The 25,766-nt window shown below is 41.8% G+C and overlaps 1 protein-coding gene across 22 annotated transcripts in view; it reads left to right on the top strand.

The window, feature by feature from the left end:
• ADGRL3 (adhesion G protein-coupled receptor L3) overlaps positions 1-25,766 on the top strand; it is a 515,916-nt gene that overhangs the window by 364,284 nt on the left and 125,866 nt on the right. For 21 of the 22 annotated variants that reach the window (XM_030492003.1, XM_030492008.1, XM_030492007.1 and 18 more), the window contains one exon: positions 3,701-3,781. The exons of the other annotated variant lie outside the window; for it this stretch is intronic. In XM_030492003.1, coding sequence (XP_030347863.1) covers positions 3,701-3,781 — 81 coding nt within the window. The remainder of the gene's footprint in view (positions 1-3,700; positions 3,782-25,766) is intronic. 22 annotated transcript variants of the gene reach the window in all.

Genomic DNA, 25,766 nt, shown 5'->3' with positions numbered 1-25,766 from the left:
CCTGACGCTCATGGGGAGCCATGGCCATCAGCCTTGTTAGTGGCCAGACCTTGCCAGCAAGAACAGTAAGGGAAAGAGCCCAACCTTAGCAATTAGATATGAAATTGGCAGCTTTATCACATGTTACTTTGATGATTACGTTTGATTGCTCTTTACTTTTTTACCTGGGAGCCGGCTGCAGAAACACCAGATGGCTACAGTCAGGGTGGGATTTGGAGAAGGCTATGCAAGCTGTTATGATACGAGGCATGCTCAACTTCCCACCAGCAACAGAGACATCTTGACCATTGCTATTTTGTCAGAAGATGATTTTGGCTTTTTTTAATAACTAAATCTGAGCCACTTCTTTAAAGAGGTGCAGTTATTTTTGGAGTGTCCTGCAAAATTCTGAAAGGACCTAACACCAGCCATTTCCTCTTCTGTATGCACCTATGCCTGGCCAGGGTTGGTTAGTGTGTAGCAGCTCTTCAGGTTGAAGAGCGGTCAATCAAATAGGCTCCTGGATATATAGATGTGCAGGTAGAAATGGAAGCCTGTCAGCTGGAGAGATGGTCACTCAGGCAAGGGAGGCCATGCCCCACCTCCTGGTGCTGCACCATTGGCAGCTCAGACCCAACATGCAGAAAAAGCAACTGAAGGACCGGGCAATCTGGTGAGGGAGGTATTGAGTGTTTCTACCATTTTTTTTTTTCTTTAAGGCTTTCACATTCCCCTTTTCAAGTGTTTTTCTGCAGTAGCTGGAACTGAAGAGGGGGAGTTTGGAGTTGCTCATTCCTAGAGCTGGGGCTTGCAGTAAGCATTCAAAACTGCAAAATGCATGCAAAAGAGACTGGGAGTTGGCATCACTTGGCAAAACTTATTCTGCCATTCTTTGTGACCAAATTGAGTTGCACCAGTGATTATCAGCCTCAAAATCTAGCATAGGTCCCTTTGGTTAAATTGTGGTTTTTCATGGAGTCAGTGGCAAAACTTGTAATGCTATTAAAGCCAGAAGGACCAGTGCTCTGATCCTCTAGTTTGGCCTCCTGACTTGGAGTTTTCTTTGTGTGCTTGTGTATCAGTCCCATTGCTAAAGCTTGCTTCAGGCACAGCACCCACCTTGCCTCTCCTCCCTCAACCTTCTCAGATGTCACTGTTGACAGAAATAATAAAAACAAAGAAATAATGTGATTCTGTTGAGTGACAAGAAGGTTTACAAGGTATCTTGATCCTGAATGTATAATTGAGGCCATGAGAGCCTTTGTTCCTCTTACAGGAAGACCATGATGAGTCTGAAGAGCAACTAAGCTGGCATTCATGCCTAGAAAATGAAGCACAACAGCTGTTTGCATTGCTTTATTTTAGAGAAAATATTAAAATCAAAATTTGATTTATTAGCATTGTGAGAAGTGTACGGTCTAACCAAGTCAAGTTTAATATTTTCTTGAAGGTAATGTGTTTTACATCAGCAGCAAGTAGATAAAAGCTTTCTGCAACTCGTTTCATTTATCAGAAGAGAGCATTTGATGCTACTGCTTTCTCCATATTAGGTAAAAGCTTTAATAAAACGTTCATATATTTCCATAGTTATTACTGAATGTCTAGAGAAACTCATAGATGTTTTGTAGTCTTTTATATACTGCGCATGTATCTTCTTTACTCCAGCTTAGCTCAATTCCTTTTTGTATTTGGGATCACTTGGTCCCATGAAGACCAGGTGATAAAAAAACAAACAACAAAACAAGCAACCTAAAAAACCCAAACCAAACCAAAACCGTGTGCTAGCAATACGCCCATAAGACAAAAAAGACCATCTGAACTGCATTAGGCAAAGTATTGCCAGCAGGTCAAGCGAAGTGATCCTGCCCTCCTGCTCAGCACTGGTGAGACATATCTCAGTGTTTGGTCCAGTGCTGGGCTACCCAGTACCAGAGAGATAGGGACTTACTGGAGCCAGTCCAGAAAAGGGCCACAATAAGGGATTTTGAAGCATCTTTATGTGGGGAGAGGCTGAGGGAACTGGGACTGTCCAGCCAGGACCAGATGTGGTCCAGGGGATCTTACTGATGTGTGTAAGTACCTGATGGGAGGGGGGCGGAATAAAGAAGATGGAGCCAGGATCTTCTGAGAGACATCCACTGGCAGGACAAGAGGCACAATTTGAAATACAGGAAATTACACTTAAATGTAAGAAAAAGTTGGTTGTTTGGTTGTTTTTTTCTTTTTCATGTGAGGGTGGCCAAGCACCAGTACAGGTTGCCCAGAGAGGTTGTGGAGTCTCTATGCTTGGTGATACTAAAAATCAGACTGGACACTTGCCATAGGCTCTTGTTGCTCTTGGGCTGGACTAGGTGATTACCTGAGTTCCCTGCAAACCTCAGCTATTTTGCAGCTCAGTGGTGTTTTTCATGCAGCCTGTCTTATCGTCATAAGGGCACTAATCCTGCACATTGAGCAGCTTGAAGTGAGAGCAGACGGTCTGTCTGTTTCTGGTGCAGAACCGGGCAGCTATTAAATGATGACTTGTGCTCACTAATGACATCAAATGGATTTTTAACATGTAAACGAGAAGGAGAAAGCACTGTAACTTGCTATTAGCTATGGGTTTGCCTGAAGCAGATTTCCCATGTTAAAGCACTTAAAAGCAAATATAGAATTTATGATGTGTTGGTAGATTTTAAACTTGAATAACGTCCAGTTGTTGTAATGGCTAATAATGTAAATTATCTGAGTCAGCCTCAGAGCGAAGCAGTAAATATATCCTGCCTAGACACACTTATTTTTTTTTTTCCTCTTTCCCATTAATATTTCATCCCCCTGAAGAGATGTTTTCAGTGTATTATGTGCACCAGCATACTGCACTTGTGGTATTCCTGGGTGTCATTTACAAAGAAGCCTGAAGACTGTACCGCTGCTCTGCTGCCTTGACGCTAGCTTCAAAATTGCTTGGAGCAACAACAGCAAGTGTCAACAGGGAGCCGTATTAATTATTTGAAATGTGTCTCATAAGAGGAATCAACTGCTTTTATTGCAGCACGAATATTACTTGAAACGGGAAGGTTACTCTAACTGTTGTCGTAATGTATGTGTCATTAACTTTCCATGTTTAGAAAAAGAGATTAACAACCCTGTAAATTGTTGTAGTAAATAGATGAATTATAACAACGTTTTTATTATAAATAAAAAGTTTATTTATAAGTTTTATTTATAAGTTTCTTGATATAGTTACCTCCAAATTACTGGAGAAGAATTAAGTCTTTAGCAACTGGGAAACTGCATGGTGGTTTTGGGAACCAAAAAGCTTCCACCCAGGTGAAAGCAATGCCAAACTCTGCAAACTGATATCTGCGTCTTCTGCAGGTGGGAAAAACAGATGCATTTGTACTTCATACCACGCTTCTTTCAAAAATTGCTGTGACACAGAAATGCTTGCTTCCCTCTGAGAGTGAGATTAACAGATTGAATGGTAGTTGTAAGGGAGGTATAACTAAAGGTCAACACAGTACCCATGTCTGCATGGAAAAAACAAAAGAAATGGGAGTGTTTTCAACGTTTCATCAGGTGTCTCCAAAATAGAAGTTCATTGTGAAAAGTATACAGTAGAGAAAAATACTTGCAAATCTATTTTGAATCCAGTGCCATTAAAATCCTTTATGTTTAATTATAGCCCTGATAGATCTCTGTAGGAAACAGTGGAACTAAAACACTTATTTGTCCACAGGACAGGCTCACCATGGGCAGGTCTCCTACATTGCCCCACCTATCCACCTCGATTCGGATCTGGAGAGACCGCCATCCAAGGGTGAGTCAGTGACACAGTCTCCATGCACATGCGTTGCAAACCTGCCATAAGCATGAGTGCACCTCACTTGTTCATAGAGCCTCCATGATAAAGTTACCACCCGTCATCCAAGGACACTCTCAGGAGTAAATGAATTCCTGCAAGAGGACTGTATGGGAGATGACTATGTCCCATGTGCCCCATTACATAGCTTTGAACATACCAGCTTGCCCAAACGCTATTTTGCTGTTCCCATTACTTCTGCAGGGACAGGTATGCCTTACATCCTGCCCTCTGCCTTCCTCTTTTCCTTCCTAATGACAGTGCACAGGCACAGGGGACTGGTGGCAGGAGAACTAAAAAAACCAAACCAACCAAACAAAAAACAACAAGCAGCAGCAGTGATGCACAATACAATTGCTCACCACCCGCTGACTGATACTCAGATTCCCCAAGCAGTGATTGGTCCCTTCCAGTAACTCCCCCCAGTTTCTGTGCTGGGCATGACGTGCTGTGGTATGGAATACCCCTTTGGCTAGTTTGGGTCAGGTATCCTGGCTGTGCTTCCTCCTTGCTTCTTGTGCCCCTTCTCACTGGCAGAGCATGAGAGACTGAAAAGTCCTTGATCAGGGTAAGTGCTACTGAGCAACAACTAAAACATTGGTGTGTTATCAGCTTTGTTCTCAGACTAAAGCCAAAACGCAGCACTGCACCAGCTACTAGGAAGAAAAATAACTCTCTCCCAGCTGAAACCAGGACACCTTTACAGTGATTGTTGCCATTCTGCCCTAACACTATAAGGCTGCAAATATGTGTTTGTGTGCACACGTTTCTCTAAGTGTTCATGATTGAAAAATGCAACATGTTAATGCAGGATTAATCAGGATAGGCACGCTGTCATTGTGTAATATGAAGAAAGCTGTCTTCTAAATCTCACTTCTTTATCCATCTCTCATATTCTGGGAGACAAAATCCTTTGTGTTGGTGAATTGCAGCTGCAACTGCAAACCCTGCTCCTCCAAATAGCCTAAGGACTTTGTGGGCTAATTGAAAGCATACTGTTAATGCTTTTGGCATGAAAGGCTCCCTTAGTTTTGAGTGAGCTCTTCCACCAGGATCCATGTGGATGCTCTAGATCTGTAGCTTGATTGAGTAAGCATTTACTGGGGTTTTTCTCTTTGTAAGTGTGAATGTGTTTTCTTAGCTGATGCAGTAACAAAAACTAAGGAATTGACTCTTGTTGTACAGAAGCAACCTCAGCACTATTATTCCTTGGTGATTTCTCTTGCATCTCTGCAATGTGGAACCATGTGTTGGGTGGTGGAAATTCAGTGTGAGGATGCTGGATTCACAGTCCTCTCTCCAAATCTGGTCTTGTCAGGAGTCAGGCTGGTCACAAATAGTCTCCTGGCAGTCCACAACCTCCATTCACCTTCTTCTAAACCACTTGAAAACCTCCAGTTCTGTGGTAAAGTTTACTACCTTGCTTTTTTAGCAGAGCACTCCAGTAAAGGTATATACAGTTATGACTTCTAGGACTCTCTTGCTCACATCTGTCTTTGGTGTTGGATGTGATGATTCAGAGCTTACTGAGAATAAGTAAATCTTTGCAGTGGGATCTGGAGCAGTCTATGGAAGACTCAAGGATGTTGAAACACCAGCAGCCAAGAAAGCTGTGCCTTGCTGTCTCCAAGATAAAAGAGCCATGCATGAGTGCATAGCTGCCTCTGCAAGATGAATGGTGCTGCCACCAGAAGTAGGGCAAAGTGGGTCAGGCAGAACAGTTGCAGCATGTGCAGAGAAGGTAAAATGGAATTTATCCGATGTAAATTGCTACATTAACTGCTTCCACCAGGGCCTTCACCCCCCCCATGAGAGTTCTTAAAGAAAGAGCTGCTCAGGGTGGAAGGACTGATATTACTGCTGCTATGTGCTGGTAAAAGGACTTGAATCCCCTCGTGTAACTTAATAGGAGAAGGCCAGGGAGGCAGTCAGCTCTGAAGGCATCAATCTATCAGGTGGTGACTAGGGGGTGTTAAAAATGTATTAATTGGTACTGTCTTCTGGGGAAAGAACAAGGGTTTTCTCTGGCCCTGAGATCTGACATGTGTAGTAATACTTATGCGTCTGCTGCCTCATTTCCAACTTCAGCGCCCAAAATCCATTGGAGTGTTGTAATAATCATGGATGGGTTTTTGTCTTTCCTAAGTCTGTGAGGGTAATGAAGGTTTTTTTTGTTTGCATTTTGTGACACCTTAGGACGTGCTCAGGTCATGTTCCAAGCTTCATCCCATAACCACAAGAGCTATTTAAACAAAGGAGCCAAAATCATCTCTGTCCTGAAGCTCTCATTGGTTCTTCACATTTCCAACAGCTGGAACTCTAAAAAAAGAGCAGCATTACGACAGTCATCATGCATCGCTAATGCTTTTGGCTGTTGCTTTGATGCTCTTCATTTCCCTTCTGCATCCCCCCTTACACTGAGATGAGCACCAGATGCAGGTCAATGTTGCAGTTGGAGTAGCAAAAAAAAGAAGCCACCATGCAATTTTAATTGTAGCAAATGGAAATAGAGCCAGGGTAGGATTCACAGTCCTCCAAATCTGCCCTTGTCGTGAGTCATGTTAGTCACGTACAATCTCCTAGCACTCCATGACCTCTGTTCACCTTCTTCTAAACTACTTGAAAACCTGGAATATAAAAGGGGTAGGGATATAAAAGCATCTTTCCTTCCTGGATTATCAAAAAACGATACAGCTTTAGTGCTCCTGTGGGCCTATGCAGTTGCAATTCTCAGCTGGCAGATTTACTTGTAACTGCCTCTTCCTTCTCCTTTTTAAAAATTTTATCACTGGTGACATTTACACACATTGTTTATGCATGCAGGGCATTTTTACCTGCCTTTCGGAGTCCTGACGCTGGTAGTGAAGAGAGTATAAACCTCAGTAGTTTGCTAGTACATTAGTGTCATCGTGCATTACGGGGTAATTACTCTGAACCACTGCTCTGTACAGTAATGCAGTAATGACACTGTAAATCACTTAATAGAAATGAGGCCCTGAATCAGCATTTTTTATCAAGACATTTCTTATTCCCCAGTCCCTTTTTAATTTGAGGGTGTTTTAAAATTAGTTCCGTATATGAAGCACTGTTAACCATTATTTTTACACCTCCTCTCAGTCTAACGATCTGGATGTGATTACATGATTTTTATGCAACTGTTTACACCATCTGCATGCAAAATAATTGCAGGGGTAGCTGAGACCTCAAGTGGTGATCTCATAGACTGAAGATTAAACCTGTGTTTAAAAATGGATCAGTGGTTACTGACAATAGCAAGGAGTTTTGCAGAAGAGGGAAATGCTGATACTCTTGCTTAGAAAGGGATTTTATGGAATTATCATACATAGCAATAAATTAAATTTAGTGTTTGGACTCAAATTCTGCCAGGTACTAAACCACAGCAAATAAGTGAATTAAACTCACTGAATCCACATGCTAAAACTATTTATAAGCTTTACAGAATCAGATTTTAGCATATATGTGGAATCATATTAAACATGAAATATATGCCTGGTGTTTTAAGCTAGACGGTCTGAGGAGCTCTCCTCCCATGTTGAGCTAGCTTTTTGGAAAGGTTTCCTTCAAAGCTGAAGCTCAGGGAGTAGTTGTCTTGGAGATTGATATGCTTGAAGTCAGTACATTTCCAAAACATGAATTGGTAAGCAAAACCATGTATTGTTCCCCAGTTCTAGAAATAAATAGCAAAGGAGGGATGGAAGGTTCTCACCCTTATGTGCAGATTTCTCTAACCAAGGAGGTTATTTTGGCCCCAGTTAAGGCACTGTGGGTTTTTTTTCCTGTTAATCGCAGTTGTGAGCTTCAGCTTCCATACACACAGAATCTCTCCTTACCCCTTGGGAAGCATGTCAGGGAGATAGCCAGAGGTTTTTATGGCTTTTCCCCCTTTCTTCTCCAGCTCAGTGGCATGTCCCTTTATGCTTTCTTCAGTCAAAAGCTAGATCCATTCTGCCATTTTTCTCCCTCTTTGCATTTGCAACATCTGAGGGAGCACTGTTCCTGAATGTTAGAAAGACTGTGAAATCTTATTACCAGAAATAGAGCAGGGTTTTGGATGCACACATCCTGGGCCTTTTTATTTTTTCTCTCTCCCAAAGGTCCCAGAGAGGGTCGATGGCTTTGCAGATGATGATGTGGGAGGATCTGACAGCTGGGCTCACTGCACAGCCCCAGTCCTCCTTCCCAGGTCCAGAGAAAGGAGAGCACTGGGCAACGAGGCCCAGTGGCATTCCTTGCTTTAATTCAAGCTGACACACAGGGGCACACATCCCGTGCTTGCCAGGCCCTGAGACACCAGCATTCTTGCCTCTCCCTCCCTGGGCCCAGCTATGAGAGAGGTACTGTTGAGGAGCTCCTGCTCTAAGCTGATGGTGACTAAGAACCTCCTCTTTCCAGGCTTTTTCATTTTCTGCTTTAGTTCCCCTGGGAAAGCCATTACCTCAGCTCAAGAGTCCTTTACAGTGTCCTTTTACTTCTCTCTGAAGTCCTTTTTTTTTACTCATCCTGCTCCTTCCCTTTAATGTTAGTTACATCTATATACTTCCAGCTTCTTATGGCAATATTATTTTCCTGACATCCTTCAGACAGGAGAGTCCAGAGGAGTGGCCACTTCAATGCCTTTGAACCAAGAGAGGACCATGCACTGGGAGCTGGTTGGGATCCCCCATGCTCAGGACCCTTATTCCCTTTTTCCCTATGCAATGCCAGGGTGCTATATAATGTCTGTCTCTTCCTTGGTTGTGTACAGGGTTTTCTTCTTTGCTTTTGCTCAGCTTTTTCTCCAAGTATGACTGCTCTCAGGGACTCCACTTCACGACTGCCCCGAGGCCACCAGAGGATCTCACTCCCTCTGCCATGAGGAATGAGTGCTCACTGCAGCAAGCCAGCAACAAACACACCCCATATTCTCATCCCACGTGTTTTTTCAGGCAAGCACAATATATGAGGTACACAGGTAGCTGATGTTGCACCAGTTGGGTGGGAGATGACTGTTCAACATACCTGCACAGCCAATGGAAAAGTTGTCCAATGACTACAACTTTCATGTGCACTGTGAATTTTCAGCTGTCTTGTTTTGAAGAGGTCTGTACAGATTTATTTGTTGGGTTGCTTTGCTGTTTATTTTTCATTTGAACTTGCTTTATGTTGTGATGGGCAGGTTCATCTCAAACCCTTAGTTTCCAGGTCTGAGATGACTCTTCAAACTGCTCAGTGTGGTTGACAGGGTGAGTTTTGAGCAGTGTGGTAGATGTGGATGCAGGAATATATTTCCAGGTATGAAGCTCGTTTGGGTTATGAAGACGGTGGAGGGGTGGACTCTAACGTATGATGCTTTCCTCAGTCCTATCCAGAGCTCTCTAAAAATCAGCCATAGTGGCTCTGATCTGTACCAAAACGTCCACCTTCCTGTACTACATTGATTTCCCTGAAGCAGGCAGCATCTTTGAACATTGGCCATGCTCTGTATTTATTAATTCCTCATTAGGTATCATGAATGATGATAACTAGTATCATAACTGGGGTAGCCAGAGCTCCTAGAAATCTTGCAGCCAGCCTGCAGTCTTTCTGTTTGCTTCTTATCATCAGCAAGGTACCATTTTACATCCTGTAGCTACCCATAGGCAGAACGAGTTAATTGCATGCCGTTCGCTATTTTCTTTTTTGCTGTGGTGTTGAACTGTTGCTCTTATTTCTTTGGAACGTGTGTTTTTGTTGCAGAGGGGCACCTTGGGGCATTGCTGTTTATTTATAAGATAACAGTGCTTGCTCTAGCAGAAAGCTGGAGCTAACAAAGTCTTTCAAGAAGGAGTGCTAAATCCTGTATGCTGGTGGGAACTGTTCAAAGTATTTACACTTGAAAATATTTAAGGATTTGGGGAGAAGGACATGACACAACACAGTCTGAGCATTGTTTAACACCTTTTCTATTATTCCTAATCATCTAAAACTAAAACAAAGCACTTTTTAACTAGCTTTTTTTACCAGCTAGCTGGTGCCTTGCAAAGGAGTTTCGTTATGGGAGATCATCGTGAACTGATTTAAAGATACCTTGAAATGTTATTCTTTGTAGTCTGTTTGAAGCAGTCATATGACCTGATAAGCTCAAAATGGACATAGACGTCCACTCAGGAGATTCTTTTGACAGTGGGTTTCATTTTCCGCTGTGCTGACTTGTGCCACTCATCATCAGCAGTGGAAGTTTTCACCCACTTCACAGTGGCAACAGCTGTAAAGCAGAGTCAGCTGTGGTGGGTGCATCCTCAAGCATCACTAATCTAAAGTGAATGTCCTATTACCAGCTTGAAAAAAAGCTGCTGAACCAATTCAGTGTGGAAAAAAGAGCACAGTGCTTCATACAGCATGAGACCCTTCTCAAACTAATTTTTTTTTCCCCTCTTTTCTGCCAGACTAATTTTTGGCTACACTTCTCTTTCTGAAATATTTATAGGGCAAATAACTGTTTTAAATGAGCAGATGGGGGAGACATCAGACAAGCTGTTAAATTAATAAACATGTGTGGTGCTTTATCAGTAAGGGAGCCCATTTTGGCATTTCTTCTGGATGATTTGTATGGCCTATCACCATTGCACCTGGTGCAGGGACAAGAAATGGGCACTTAATAACCAAACAATGTGCAAACTCCTTTCATTATAACTTCATTATGTCAGATATAATCGTCTATAACTAGATGTCAAATACATAATTTATGTCCAGCTCCCCTGTGGAATAGTGGCCATATGAATGAATGGACCCATTAATGGGAAGGAGCTTTTACTGTAACTTTTTCTCCTCCTGGTACATGGTCCATTTTGTCATCTGGTGTTAATTCTGGATCATTTCAGGGCTGCAGAAAAATGCCTGTTATATTTATATTTGTGTAATGGGAGAAGATGGCAAATAAATCATATGAGAGATCAAATTTCAGGTCTACTGATTTCCTAACCTATATTCTGGTTTGAAAGAGAATTCTGGTCTGCAGTGTTTTGATTGAGAGGCATAACCGGTCTTAATTTTGCCTGTTTGAGACATTAAAAAGGCGTACGATGTGAGGTAACACTTCCTATGAGAGCCCCCTGCCACAGTTGAAGAGCTTAGCCCTTGGAAAGTCTTTGTCTGCCACTGCAGCCATACTGCTTGCATCCTTTGCTGTATGTTGCATCTTCTCTTGTGTTATGTCCTATGGTGCCGATTTATAGAAGTGCTCCATGATATATGTGAAGTGTGTCATCATCACCTGAAAGGATGGAGGATAGGACAATGGTGTTTTTCTAGAGGAGTCCTTTGGAAACGTGTGTGTTAGAGCAGGACATAGGATCCCTGTTGTTCTGTGCAGGGTCTGTAGATATTCACAAATGAAATAAGTACAAATTCAAAAGATTAGATTGGCGTGGGTCCATTTAAAAAATGCCTTTTATACATTTTTACTATTTAATATTTTTTTTAATCTATGGCCTTCTTTTTGGGTTAAAACCTGGTAGAGAAGTAGATATTCTAAATTTGGGAAGATGATTTATTAGTAATACAGGTAGGAAGCCACCTCTGATATAGTGCTATTGGTATATTATTGGTATATTGTTATTTAATGAGAAAACCTGTTTTATTCTATTGTGGCTACAGGGGTAATATTTGTTTTATTCTTCCATAGGTATAAATCTGGATGAAAAATTATCCAGCTAACACAATTTATAGTACTTCCTATGCCAGTACCAAATTTTTTTAAGGCTAGAGAATGAATGGTATGTTTGTCCAGCAAAATATTAAAGTTTAATAGACTTTTGACTTGGATTTCTGAGTGGCATGTATGCTAACGTATTTGCAGTGGTGGAATATCATGTTACATCTATAGCATCTTCTCCTGGAAAATATTTTTGTAACTCTTTAATTCTTTTCATTCTTGTTATTTTTTTACTGTGTGTATGTTGCATCTGAAGAAAGCAGATCAACCTTATGAAAGAAATGTAAGTTGTGGTTTTAGACAAGTTAGGAAGAGCAACTGGTAAAGACTTGTGCTATTCAGTGGTGTAGTCTCAGTGCCTTCCAATAAAATGTAGAAGTATCTTACTAGTCAATGAGCAAGCTCAGTGTGCTGTCATTGAAGTTCATTAGACTCAAGCTATGCATCTCTAGAAAGGCAGGCAGCTCATTTCCCATACAAGCAAATCAGGTTAGGCTCAGACATACTGTTGTTGACAGTAGTGAGTTGAAGAGTTTTGTGTTCATTTGATGACTCTTCAGCTGTGCAGTGGGATTTTCTGTAGGTAGGCAGTTTTTTTGCAGCACTTGGCTCTTGGAATCATCTTGGGTTGAATCAGAAATTGCTGGAAATGAGAGATTTCCACCAGTCAGTGGTATGGTGCTTTCTGAAATGTTGGAGTTTAGAGATTGCTTTGGCCCTTGAATTTTCTTAAGGTGGACTGTTGAATTTTGATTCTTCCCTTTGTGCGTTGTTACAGAGGAATTCTACTGATGTGATATAATCCATTCAGAGGGAAATTTATGCCCATGAATTGGGTACCTCACTCTTGAAAGATGCTTTTGGAAATTCCAACCTTAATAAACGCATACGAAATACTGATTTATAGATAAACATTATGGAGCCCTATTGCTAAGATAATATCTTGGCTCCCTTATAAAAGGCGTCATGATTTAAGTCTTTCAGCCAAGTAAATTTGGCTTGATAACTGGAATATTTGCTCAGAAGACAAGGATTGCTATCCTCTAGCTCCAAATATTTTTTTTATTGTCTTCATATTGGCTTGATGAAGTTCATTCTCCTTGAAAACTCGCAAGAAGCAGTATTTAAAAGACCTTTGTTGCCTTTGATAAGAGATATTAAGGTTGCTTAAATGTAATTATAAGAGTTAGCAGGTGAGTGTGCATGAGGGTGCAACAGACATGGGGCTGTTGGCCAAGGAGCTTTCAGGGATGGAGAGTACCAGCTGGTCTTGGGGCAAGGAGAAGACTTTGCCCTTACCCAGCTGAGGATGCTGTTCTTTTTGCAGATACGGTACACAGCAAGTCTTACAGAGGGCTCTAGATAAAGAGTTTATTTGCAGCAAGTATTAGCACTTGTTTCATTGCAGCTGTTTTTCGGAGAAAATTGCTTGTGCTTTCTTCATTAAAAAATGACCACAATTAAGGATGCTCTCATGGCAGTCTCCCGTTTAGATTGTCTCTAAGTCCCATTTTCGTCTTTATTTCATTATGAGCACTGCTTTGCACAGAAGTGTGTGTGTGCTTGTCTGTATTATGCCCAGAAATTTAGTAGTAGACATGCAGCAAAATAATGCTGTTACTGAGTAAACAATTACGTTTCATTTTCTGGAATAAAAGGGAATGCGTGCCCATAAATCTTCTTCTAAATAATCTGTGCTGGAGAGTAAAAAGAAGATGAGGATTCTAAAATCATGAAGGCCCTTCACAGTGGAATCCTGTGTGCCACTGAAGTGTAACAAGCTTATTTATATTTTATTGTGCTTCTAGATCAAGCTGTATTGTGGGCTGCATTCCCCTGATACTATAGCTGTTGCTAAGGAAGAGGTACATTTTGTTAATGTTTTGTGATCATGACTATGTAAGCTGGGTTCTGTACATTGAAGAAGTTAAGGGCGGGGGGGGAGTGAAGTTAATGCACCATTTTGATTAGAGTATCTGCAGATTGTCACTCATATTTAGAGGCAAAAAGTAAGCTTGAATTTGAGAAGAATTCACACAGAAAATGAGAGAAAACCAAACAAATGAAAGAATTTGTTCACGGAACTTTAAAATTGTTGAGCAGATCTGGAACCAGTGCTGCTAAGAGGGAACTGGCAGAAGCAAACTGAATGCTTTTACCAGACACATTCAGTGAGAAATTTCTCAGCTTTCTCATGCCTTAATGTGTTTTGATAATTTAAATAGAGCATTCACCCTTAATTCCTATTTCCTGATCGTTTCCAATGCTGGTGTCTATTATGTGATTTTGGTACCTTCTGGTTCATTTAAGCTGATTGACTAAGAGCCTACAATCAAGTAGTAGCCAGGACAATATATAAAGTAAAATGGCAACGTGCTTGCAGTCAAAGAAAAGGCCAGACTCATGAGCAAGATATGTCCTTGCTGGTTATTTTAAAAAATATGCTCTACAGACTGTATTGATTAGTATTTAAAAAATGTTTACACAACAAGTAAAATAAACAAAGAAGGATCTTGGCATTCCTCCTGAAAGAATGTTCCGAACTGAGTTTCCCCTTTCAAAACTGTTTTCTCATTAATACTGCTGCCAAGGCATGAAGCAGCCTTGAAGAGGGAGGACTGGATGAGTAGGAGCTCATCTCAATTCTGGCTTGCCTTGCTTCTGGCTGATTTTACCAGGACGGTGTCCTCAGGAGTATCCAGGGTTATCACGGCCATGGCACATGAGAAAGATAATTTTTGCCTCCTACTACCGTCTTTCCCATCTTCAAACATTCAGTGTACCAGAGCTGGGTTTGCACCTGGATCGGTACAGTAAGGATTATCCCCTCTTAATCTCAGCTTCTAAACCAGGGGACACAGAGCACGCTGATGTCAATCGTGTTTGCCAGATCCCCAGCAAGCAGCATCTCTCAAGCAGGGCTGGGAAACCCATCAAGGGCTTTCCAGCATCCTAACACTGTTAGTGGTTGTTTAACATCAGCTTCAGCCTGTGACCTTGCCATGATGAGCAGAGCCACTTTTTTTCCCTTCTCTCTCTTCCCTTCTCATTTTCTGTTTTGCTCAAACCTTGTACAATGGGTTCTTTGACCCTTAACAGGGCTTTAGGAAAGTTAATATTACATTTTCTTAGACAAGACTGTAATAATTTATGTTATACTTCATTGTGTGCACCTGATCATAAAATCCATCGGAAAGCTAAGGTGGTTGGCCTGGGAAGTGTCACTCGCTTGGGCAAATTAAATATAGTCTGAGGGGTAGGAGTAGTTGGCCCTGGGAGGCAGTGGGTACTTCATACTAGAGGTGTGTGTTGTAAAGAGAAAATGGGAAGAATAAAGAGTGGTGGACTGCCAGGATGTGGATTGGGGATGAGGTCAATGGGAGAGAAGTACCAGAAAATGAAGATGGCTTGCATGGTTTAGGCAAAGAGGATGGGCACAGGGAGCTTGCTGGGCAAGCTGCATGGCTTAGAGGAAGACAAAATGAGATGGAAATGATGGGAAGGGAAGAATTATGTTTTTAAACTATGCTTTTATGTAATGTATACAGAGATTTAAAATCCTTTAGCTTTGGACAGTTGAGACTTTCACTGCCTACAGGAACTATGCACAGACTAATCACGTAACATTTATATTCCTGGTTTCCTACCCCAGGCACTCATTCCTACGTGCTTGCTTCTTTCCAGCGTCTGCACCAAGTTGCTGCAATTTAACAGCAAAAATACAGAGATTTCTTTCAGCATCATTAACCACTCGTAACCTGCCCTTTTGGCAGTAGCACAAAGCTCAACTCAAATGTTGAGAGCAGCCCGGTAGTATGCTCATCCCTTTTTTTAATCTGTGGAAGTCCCCTTCTCAGCCTGGCCACCCAGCTCTTCAGATCCTGTTCTTTCCAGATCATCACAGCTGTACCTGCTAGCTTCCAAGGTCATAGGCAGGGATGTTCAAAGTCCTTGGCCTCTCCATAATCTACCCATAGTTTTAAAAAGTGTGTGCCCCCTTAAGTTTTTGCTTATCTTTACAGCGCATTGCTCTTCCACATTGTGTTTGGTTAAATAACTACAGCTTGGTGTAGATATTTTGCATATAAGCTGACAGGCTTGACATTGTGAGTATTTTGCAATCATTTGTTTAATTAGCTGAAGCTCTCTGGGGAGAAGTTTATGAAATGGCATACTCCCAAAGTCTAATTTAAATCTGGTTTGCCTTTTTTTTTTCTTTTTTTTTTTTTTTTTTGATGCAGGGCTTGTAATGCAAAGCATTAAAAAAGGTATAAGCGAATAGAAAGCAACAAAAACCCTCCTGTAATGGGCAGTGCCTCTAGTAACAAACTCACCCAAACACAGAAAGGAAATTACATTGGGTAAAATGACCTACAAGAGGGGAAATTGGAATTAAGTCTGTGCAGCTGTCTTGTCTTTTTTCCTTTCTTTTTTTTTAATCTATACTTCCCCTCTGTTTTATTTTAGTGCAATGCTTAATTAAGCTTCTTTTGTTTGGAGGTTAATTCCTTTTCTAATCTACAGCTTTTTTTACAAAGGTGTTCATTACTGGAGTGAACAAAGGCTGCAGACTAGAGAATGGCAGGTGCTGAGCTTCGTCTACTGGGAAGGGATTTGTTTGCTCACAGTGAAATCTCGAGGCCCTCTTTTCAAATGCAGGGCTGCTGTGTCAACTGTCCTCTGCTTTCAGTGAAATGGTTCCTGGGAGAGAGCTGAAGTTTTTCGGTGCCATAGCACTGGGACTACGCTCACTTAATACACTTACTTAGAGCCGTTTGTGCTCTGCAGACCCTTAAAACTCCCATCTGACTCTACATAGAGATCTCTGGTTTCTCTTTTGATACTTACCTACCTATTGAAATCACTGAGAAATTAAGATCCTAAATATTTAATGAGATCTGACTTAATCTTTGTGAGTCCCCATGAAGCAGGAGCTCCTGCACACGCGGTCCCAGTGCTGTCATCACTGGAGGTAGGCTCTCCTGCTTGCTGGCATAGTGCTTCTCAGAGTACCTGAAGTCTCTGATGTAGTGTTTGTAGAACATGCAGAGCACATGTTAATTGTATAGAAGTATTTATATTGCAATAAACCAGGATATCAATGCTAAATTTTGCTACTGAGCTGCAGTGTTGGGGAGCGGGCAGCGTATGACGGCGCAGGGCCTGGCTCAGCACAGGGTTGTGAGTCTGTCTCTCTGGAATGTCATGCTTGCCCTGGCAAATGGAAGTGAACACAAGAGCAAGAGCTAAAACAGCTTTTACAGGAATAAAGCTTGTGGAAAACCCAAAAGAATGACATAGTGCACCAATAGTTAAAAGCAGGACCCCTTTACTCAGCATAATTCTGTTAGGAGCAATGTGGTGGGCCGCATCTCCAGGCATTGCTCTGCCCATGTGGTCCTTCACTGTCCCATGGTATGGTATTAATAAAGGGTCACTCCTTCTTAACAATTGGAAATACTGGGCATGACCTAGGACCCATTGCTTGTCATCCAGAGGCCAGATTTTATTGTTGTTTCTTTGTTCTGGTTGTGACATTAGTCATTTCATGCATTCACACCTATATCTATTTTCCATAGAAACTGATTTTTTAGCTGTGGCACCCTCTAACTTTGTGGCTGTTTATTTCACGTACCATTCTTAGAAATGGCAAGTGGTCTTTTGGGGTTTGTAGAAGCTCTAGGATTGCAAGAAAAGAGAAAAGGTAATTGTGGAGTTGGTCAAATATTACTGACACGGCATAATTAATGTTCAGATATTTCTGAAATCAGCAACCAATACATGTCGTATCCTTTCCACACAGAAAAGAAATGGGATTGTAATTTAAAATACTTTTTGTTAGTTTTGCTCTCTAGGCATCATTGTTGCTAACCCGCACAAATGGATAAAACATTTTACACTTTCTGACTTTTCTTGGTTTTTTCCCAGAAGAATTGGCAAGATGAGAAATTGCACAAATGGCTCAAGGAGTATTGACTTTTGCAATCAGTAGCTAATGAAATTAGCATATTCCTTCTGTTCTGTTTGCACAGACGATTACAAATTACATCCAGAAAACATGCTCCCAGAGGTGTGTTTTGGGGTTTTAAAAGAACACTGGCATGGCAAAGAAGGAAAGTGTGTTAGCACAAATCATTTTACCCCCATTTGTAGCTAGCTCAAAGCTACAAGTCTTGCAAAAATTCAATAGGAGAAAAATGTGGGAGGAAAGGCAACATAGGAAAAAACAAAGAGCTGCATGAACAGCTATGTAGTACAGATTGTATCCAGCGGTGCAAGAGGTTCTGGGAAACCTCTTGAGCGTATTACGTGAGTGGTGAGGATGGAGAAACAGAGGTGCATGCTGAGCAAAGTAGGTTCTGCCCCCCCCCCCCCCACCTGCATCTTTGAGCATTTCCAGACATAAAGGTTGCTTTTCTAAGGTGACTTTCAGTGCTTTAAGAGATAGTAGTACCTGTCCCTCCTGCCTTGTCAGGTCAGCATGGTAGCATCCCTCTCTGGTAGGTTCAAACCAAATAGTGAAGTGCCTGTGTTGCTGCAGGCACTGCTGTTTGAGACTCTGAGTGGACTTTGAACAGATGTACAGACTCACACCCAGCATGCCTGGAAAGGGCTTGCCTTTAACCAGGTAGTACCAGGTCAAAAACACTTGTCAAATACCTGTCTCCTGACTGCGTTAGGGCATAGAGGTTAATGCAAGATGAGGAGAGGTTGCATCAATGAATTTCAACTCTGGGTGTTTGGACACTGCATCTGGTGAAGGGACTGAGCTTTAGTTTCTGGCTACCTGGCAGCGTTTGAAGTGTATTCACCATCTGGTTACCTGCCTATTTCAAGGATGACAAGATGGGATAAGACCAAGCATCCATCTACAGCTTGCTAGAAAAGGCAGAGCAATAAGGGCTCCTAGTGAAAAGCCCAAGCTACAGTTACAGTCCTGTTATTTTCTCTAGCTAAATCCCATCAGGGATGTGGTGGTATTTCTAGACTGGTTTTCTCATCCACTCTTCCAGCCCAATCCCCAACATATTGCCCATGTAGAGGTTCATCCCAGAGGCGTTGACAACCCCTGGAGTGGTGCTGCATGAGGGAGAGAGTGGCCTGTGAGCGCCTCAGCCTCCAAGTTATTATTTGGATGGTAATAAAACTAGCTTCTGCCCCAAAATCCTCACATCCCCCTAGAGGATATATAAACCAGCATCTTTCAGATTCCAGTGCTAAAGAGGTATAAGTAATGAGCAGATTTATTGACCATAATTGCACTTGAATTAACTAGATGTGTGTGTAGTTGGTGGCTCCTGCAGCCTGACATCCCCCCTGCAGCACTGGAAACCTCATTGCTTTGCTTCGCAACAGTTCCTATGCCAGGAAGCTTCAGAGGGCACAGCTCTCTTGGCACAACTCTAAAATAACTTGGCAAGTAAGCTCTGGAGGCTTAAACTTTTGCCCCAGCTGGGAAACATAATGATCTAGCTACCTGCACTCTTTGATCTTCCCTTTGTTCTCTGATTTCCACAGACTTATCATTTGTTCACACAGCCAAAAAAGAATGTGGGGGGACTGGGGCTGGGTGGGGTGGGAATAGAAGGGAAAAACAGGAAGAGGATTGGAAATACTCCCTGAAATTTGCAGGCAGGGCTGAGACGCAGCCTTGGCTCTGCTCTTTGTGTCCTCAGGGTGGTACTGCAGCTACTGCTTCCCCGCGCCTTGCTGGTTAGTGGGGAGGAGGAGGCACATCGTACATTCACTTTGCTGCTTAGAGGTTTGTTTTAACCTGCATCCCTGTATTTAAATGGCACGGATGCTTCTGCTCATGTGCTTTGTTTCCTGAAGCTGCGTCGGGACTGTTGGAGTGAGTTGCAAAGGGGGCTTTTTGTGATACTATGCTAGATGAGGGGGTTCAGAGTTGGGGACTGCAAGTCGCTGTCACATAAGAAAGAATTTAGCAAAAATCTCTTCTGCCTCTCCATTGCAGCCTCAGGAGATAGGGAAGGACTTCTGTGGGTAGCTGGCCAAAAGCTACACATGTGAAGAATAAAGAATATATAGGAAACTTTTACTAGGTCCAAAGATACTAAGATTTTTTTTCTCTTTAAGTGTCCGCTTAAAGACTGATGGATGCAGTTTATCAGAAATCTTTAAAGAAGCTACTATTACTGACTGGATAGCTAAGAGTTTTCTGTGCAGCGCTTTTCAAAAGGCAAAGGTACTTCACACAGTTACAGTAAAAGCCCCAAGCAAGGGTGAACCATAGCCATTCCCAGCATAGTTACTGAGGCTGTAACCCTTAATGCTTCTTTTGTCTAGGTTTGTTCCCAAAGTGTGGTATTACAGAAAAAAATAATCACATAGGGGGATTTAAGCTGTTGCATAAGGGAGTGTAGTACATGATAATTAAAATTATGAGTATAGCTAAAAGTCACAGAATTTTACAGTGCACAGGCCCTAATATACTACAGAGTATCCATCTTCAGTAGGAGGGGTTCAAATCTGTGTTTTTACTCTATGAAATCACTTGAGCACTTGGGTTTTTCATTTGTCTTTCTACTCTGTTTGGTTGTGGCAATGTTTGAATAATGTCAGAGTGGAAATTGGTTTTATTCGACTTAATTTTGTCCATAGCAAGATGTACATTGCCTTGAAGTATGATGTAATTCCCAAGCAGAAGGAGATGGGCTTCTCTTCAAGTCAGATACTGGGCTGAAAAGTAACAGGAAATGGTGGAAATTGCAAGGTGGAAGTGGGTTTAAATGGCAGTAATCTCTGCCCTTCCTTCAGTGAGAGAGCTGTAAATTGCTGCTCTCTTGGCTCTTGCCCTAATGCAGGTTGTTGCTCTGCTTTTCGTTGATGGTGTTGCACCTTTTCTTTAAGTGGACAATGGTAAAAAATTATAAGCAAAAGAAAATTATATAGCGCTGTGGGTGTGTGGGAAGGTCTTTCCAAATACCTCATATTGTTGGATGTGGCTACTTCTCAGATAGAAAAACTCCTTCCAAGGGTGGATGCACACAGATAAAGATACTGGCTGTGAGTGAGGGGTAGCTGAAGTCTTTGATTGAATGCAGTTGATGGAAAAGACCCAAAGAGACATGGTGCAAAATCTCCCAAAGCTCTGAAATCATGCATGGCTCATCCAGCAGATGCACTCCAGGTTGAAGCCTTCTAGTCACCACCTTTTTATTTTAAAAACCAAAGCAGGAGTCTCAGCCATGTGAAGAACTATTTAAGAAAGAAATAAAAAAGAAAGAAATAAAAAGAAGTGTTTCTCACATATTTTGGTTGCCATGGTTTTTGGAGACTCTGGTACTCACTGCATTCTAGATAGCAAATATAGACATAGATAATTTCACCTGGAAAATTGGTAAGATTTTATCTTCTTTTTAAAGTGAAGATTTTGTCTGTTTGTTCTTGACCTGCAGTTTCTGGGGGCCTGTTTGTTTGTTTATGGGGCTTGTGTGCATGCATGCAGAAGTTACACTGTATAAGATCAGTTATGAGTCGGTTGTGCTCTGCTTAATAATTCTGGGGTTTAACTGGAGTAGCTTTGTAGTAACTCAATGCAGTGATACAGGGTTGCGAGCCAATTTTTGGCTAAGAATCACTGCTTTCTCAGCAGGGAGATTCAGCAGTTACAAGTGAAACTGATCTGACAGTGCCTGAGTTTTTGGCACGTGGGTTGTATCGGCGGGTCAGAGCAGATGATGCCATGATGCCTTCTTGTTCTAAAAGTCTGCAAACCAGTGGAAGAAGTAGAGTCTCCGTTTGGATTTTTGGAGAGGGGTAGTTTATTCAAGTGTGTATACTGTTATGGCATTGTACTGGGCTGCATTATCCTTGCTGGTTTGGTTAGAAATGAAATTTCCCCTTACTTTCTGTTAGTGGTACTTGGGATTTGATTCATTTTTGAACTCTGGATATATTCAGCTTCAAAAGTATTTTGCATTTGCGCATGGGCATAGCTGTCTTGTCATAATGACCATGGCCTTAAAATTTGCCATTAACTAAAGAAAGGACATTGTCTGATAGCTGCACACACGTTTTACGAAGATGTTTCTCTTAACCTACACAGTGTTTTTTATGGAAAAAAGCTTTAACTAGGATCCAGGAGAGGCCATGCAATTCAGAACACGGTTTGTTCATTCTGTGTTCAATCTCTCCTTGAGCCTAGCGCACTTTATCATTAATCCAGTTGGATTTGCGCTGCAAGCTGTAATGTACCAAGAGAAAATGTATAGTGGGGTACAGGTCTTACTGGGTGAGAAATATGGGAGAAAGAGGCTTTTCAGCACAGAATTGCAGCTGGGACTAATGCTTCTCCTGCCTTTCTCTAGAGAGATCCTGGTGGTTGCACACCAGTTTAAATGGGAAGAATTTGGGGCAGAGGTGGAGAGGAAAACACAGTTTACTGGAGACAAAGTAGTACATATCCCTGCATGTTATCTGAACTGGAGACAGCAGTGGGGATAACAAATTCATTTCATTTTTAGTTTTGCTGAATATTCCTTTTCTTTGCTAAAGGACACATTTTACACATTTTCTTTTGCCTTTGACACCTGTAGCCATTTGCCGCACCAGTGGAAATGGAGGGTAAAAATATCCGTATGATAATTCAGTAGTACTTTACACCAACTGTACCATCACTTTGCACAGGCATAAAAATGACTAGATGAGGTACAGAAAATCAGTCTGTAAATCCATAAAAATTGTGGGGTTTCTGCATCTACTGATTTTCCATTGTCTCTGTTCATTAACAGAGAGCAAAATGGATGAATTACTGCTCAGTTCCAGGCAGCTGTTCATCTAACTTCCCCAAGCTGCTTGCTAAATATCCTAAACACACTTGCTGAGTGTGTTTAGGATATTTTCACTTGCGAAGAAATAAAAAGAAAAAATCCCCAGCTTCTGTTATCTCCTCTGCTTTCTCTATAGCCTTCTGAGGCCAGGGAGCTTGCTGCTGCATTTTATGTTTCCCTGAAGCCTGGCTCTGATTGCATGGCTGCCTTAAAAGAAAGATTTTGTACTGAAGAGTGGCTTTTGAAGGGACCTTCCGTTTCCGCGAGTGGTTCCCAGACCTCAGCCATCAACTCTTGTGTTGAGGTGTGCGTTTTCCATTAAGAACAGCCTGGGAGGTGCTGAGCTTTGCTTGCTATGTTGGTCCTATTTTTTGCATGCAAAAATAGTCTTTAGGTTGATGACACAGGACTTCTGAACTTGGATGAACAGTGGGAAAGCTTTGATCCTACTGTGGCAGCATAATAAAAGGACTGCGACTTGCATCTGTCACTTACTGAGATGTAGAAAGGCTTGATTTATGTTATGAGAAGCCATCGTGTTCATCCTGCATGTTTACAAGGACGGGAAAGGCTGTGGATTAGGCTGCCTTTGGCAGAAGATCTGTAAATTTGTAGCCCACGGGGAGAAGGGATTTGGAGCAGGTTAGGGGGGATCCCACTGCCCCAAGCCCAGCTGGAGGAAGAAGCCAAGAACCCAGGCAAGAGCCAGCTCTCCGTCAACAACCTGGTGCATGTTGGAAGGAGGGTGGAAGGAAGCTGTACATACTTTTGAAGGGAAGCATTGGCCTTGCTCCTTTGGCCTAAAATGCACTGGAGAGCAGTGAGATGAGCAGCTCTGCCGTCAGAGCCAGGCATGAGGGGCCATCTCAAGCAGGAGACTGAAGAGATGCAGCCAGGAGAAGGGCAGATGCTTGGATCTGCCTAGAAAACACAATTTAGTAATTTGGGATACAGGTGGCATGTCAGAGAGAAAGGCTGCACAGATTATTAATATGGTGGGTGGCTTTCTTGGGAAGGCGACTTCTGAAGCAGTTACTTTTCTCTCTTTCTGCAGCTCGATGCTGCTGATTACAAGAGAAGAGGATTATTATAGATATTGGCTATTTAGACACTAGAGATAACTCACAATGCTGAAAACTGAACTTCTCTCTGATTAAAATTTAATTGCTCCCAAGCTTCCACTAGTTACTTGCATTAAGTTTCACACCATTGGTAAGTGCTCATCAGCCAGTGCTGGATTTAACAGGAATTTGGCAGATGTTAGTGGAGTGCTGGAAGAAATCCAAACCACAAGATCTGTGGCATATCATATGTTTGAAAATTTGTTGGCAGCTGAAAGAAAAATCACAAACCTGGAAATAGCAAGAACTGGACACACATCTCATCAAATAGCCAGAATGTTGGATTGTCACCTCCAGCACCTGGAAGACCAGCACAGGTGATGAAGTGCTGTGCATCAGGTGTCTTGGTGAGGTGTAAAAGCAGCAGATATTATATTATTAGCTTTCAGAGTGCTTGGTGTGAGGGACGTTGGTATCTCCATGGAAATCTTTAGGGAAAGAAAAAAAAAAAGGACAAAAAACCCACACCAGTCTGTTCTGAGGCAATTGAGCAAATTAGCTATGTTTTATAAAACTTAGGTTTTCATCACAGATTTTCCTTGTTCCTGGGGACATTTATTCAGGAACAGGGTCCTTGTTCCCTAAGACACTATTTCTGTTACTTATGTCCTTCCTGTTGCTCTCTGTCTGTGACTTAGCTTTATGTTGAAGTATCAGTGTGTAGTGTTACGGTAGCCTCAACAGCTATAGCACAGTAAGACTGCAGAGGAAGAAGATGCCTCTTGTAGATGAACAGGAGCTGAACTAAAATTTAGATGGTACAAATCCTTTTCAAAGAAATATTTAGTTGTGTTTAAAAAGAAATACAACACACTTCATGATTTAGTGTCATGTTTTAATGCATGCCAGTGTCTTGACAGTGGTTGTGGCAGGAGCTTGTATGGAGAAGAGTAAATCTCACCTTAAGCCTTTTTCAATCGAAACAGTGTTTGGTGGAGTTTGTGCAAAAGATTAAGTCTGATTCACTGCTTGTTGGGACTGAGTTGATGGGCACAGAAATAGAGCAGGACCTGCCTTGTGCTATTGCAACATTGATCCCTTACATATGATTTCATTTGTTCTCTGGTATATAGCAAAATGCATTTCTTATGCTCTCGTCCTCTATAACGCGACCTGGGGTCAACAGATCTCTGTTGCTAGGGAGACGCCACTTGGGAGAGATGTTGGATCCTTGTGTTAATCCTGCCTCATCTTTTGGTGCTGATCTAACTTTTTCTCATCTCCTTTGGAGGATGCGAGTGAATGAGAGTTTAAAAGTTTGGGTCTGTGGTTGAGAAATTAAATCGGCCTGAGCTAGATTCTTAAGCATTGGTTTAAATGACCTTAAGCCTAGGCTTTAAAGCTATACTGAATTTGGGACTATGTGCTGCCATGCTCTGCACTACCAGGTTAACAAGTTTAGTATATGGTAGTCTGTTTCCTTAAGTAATGTCTGGTATTATTGCTAGTAATTAATACAGTTTTTATAGGAAGAAAGGCAAATCAAAATATTTCAGTAATTATTAATCCCTTTCAGTTCCAGATGCAAAGTGCGTCAGTGCTCCATTTTGCATAGTATTTTCTGAAGACTTATAGAGTATATTGTGCAAAGCAATTCAGAAATACATGTATAGAAATTCTATCTCCAGCAGTGAAACTTGTTCAAAAGCTGGTAAGAAAGGAGATCGTTTTTTTGAGCACCCAAGATAATCAATTTGGATCTTGAACAGTGACATGGGAGGCAGAAGGTACATGTAGGCTGGTATGGAGCTTTTTGCCAGTGAATGGGGAGAAATAGGGCAACACAGGTGCTCTTCAGGTTTTTTCAGAGCAAATCTGAAGCAGATGTTCTTTAGTCCTAAAACACTGCTCTACCCATGAGTGCTAATCTAACCTGGCTGTAATAACGGCTGGCCCTGCTTCTAATTCTGTCTGGCAAATTCAGAGATATATACAGAGGTAGCAAACTCTGGGAGGGATTTCAGCCATCTTGAGCTATTTAAAGTGTGATGGGCTAAACCATCCATTGGATTCCCTCTGTTGCCAAGGAGAAGGGCATCTCCAGATTGAGATTTGGAAGAGCATGTGCCAGAATTGAGCATTCATGTAGATGCATGAAGAGGATGTTTGTGGTTTTCTGGAAATTATAGTTATTTGAGGTGTTATGTAAATATAGAAGTCAGTGCTCAGCAAAGTGCACTCAGGATTTCCCAGTTAGTCTGAGTGAAATGGGGGCCTTATTCTTGTAGGGTTTTCTGTGCAACTTCATTAGATTGCACTCCTGAGGCCTCTGCTATGGGAAAATGAAACTTTGAGGAAAAGACCAAGTCCCCAAAATAACCTGGTACTCAAAAGGC

This window comes from Strigops habroptila, chromosome 7 (genome assembly GCF_004027225.2).
Source record: "Strigops habroptila isolate Jane chromosome 7, bStrHab1.2.pri, whole genome shotgun sequence".
In the NCBI taxonomy this organism is placed as follows: domain Eukaryota; kingdom Metazoa; phylum Chordata; class Aves; order Psittaciformes; family Psittacidae; genus Strigops; species Strigops habroptila.
Note: the sequence above shows the minus strand (reverse complement) of the source record. Positions and strands in the feature narration are given on the sequence as shown.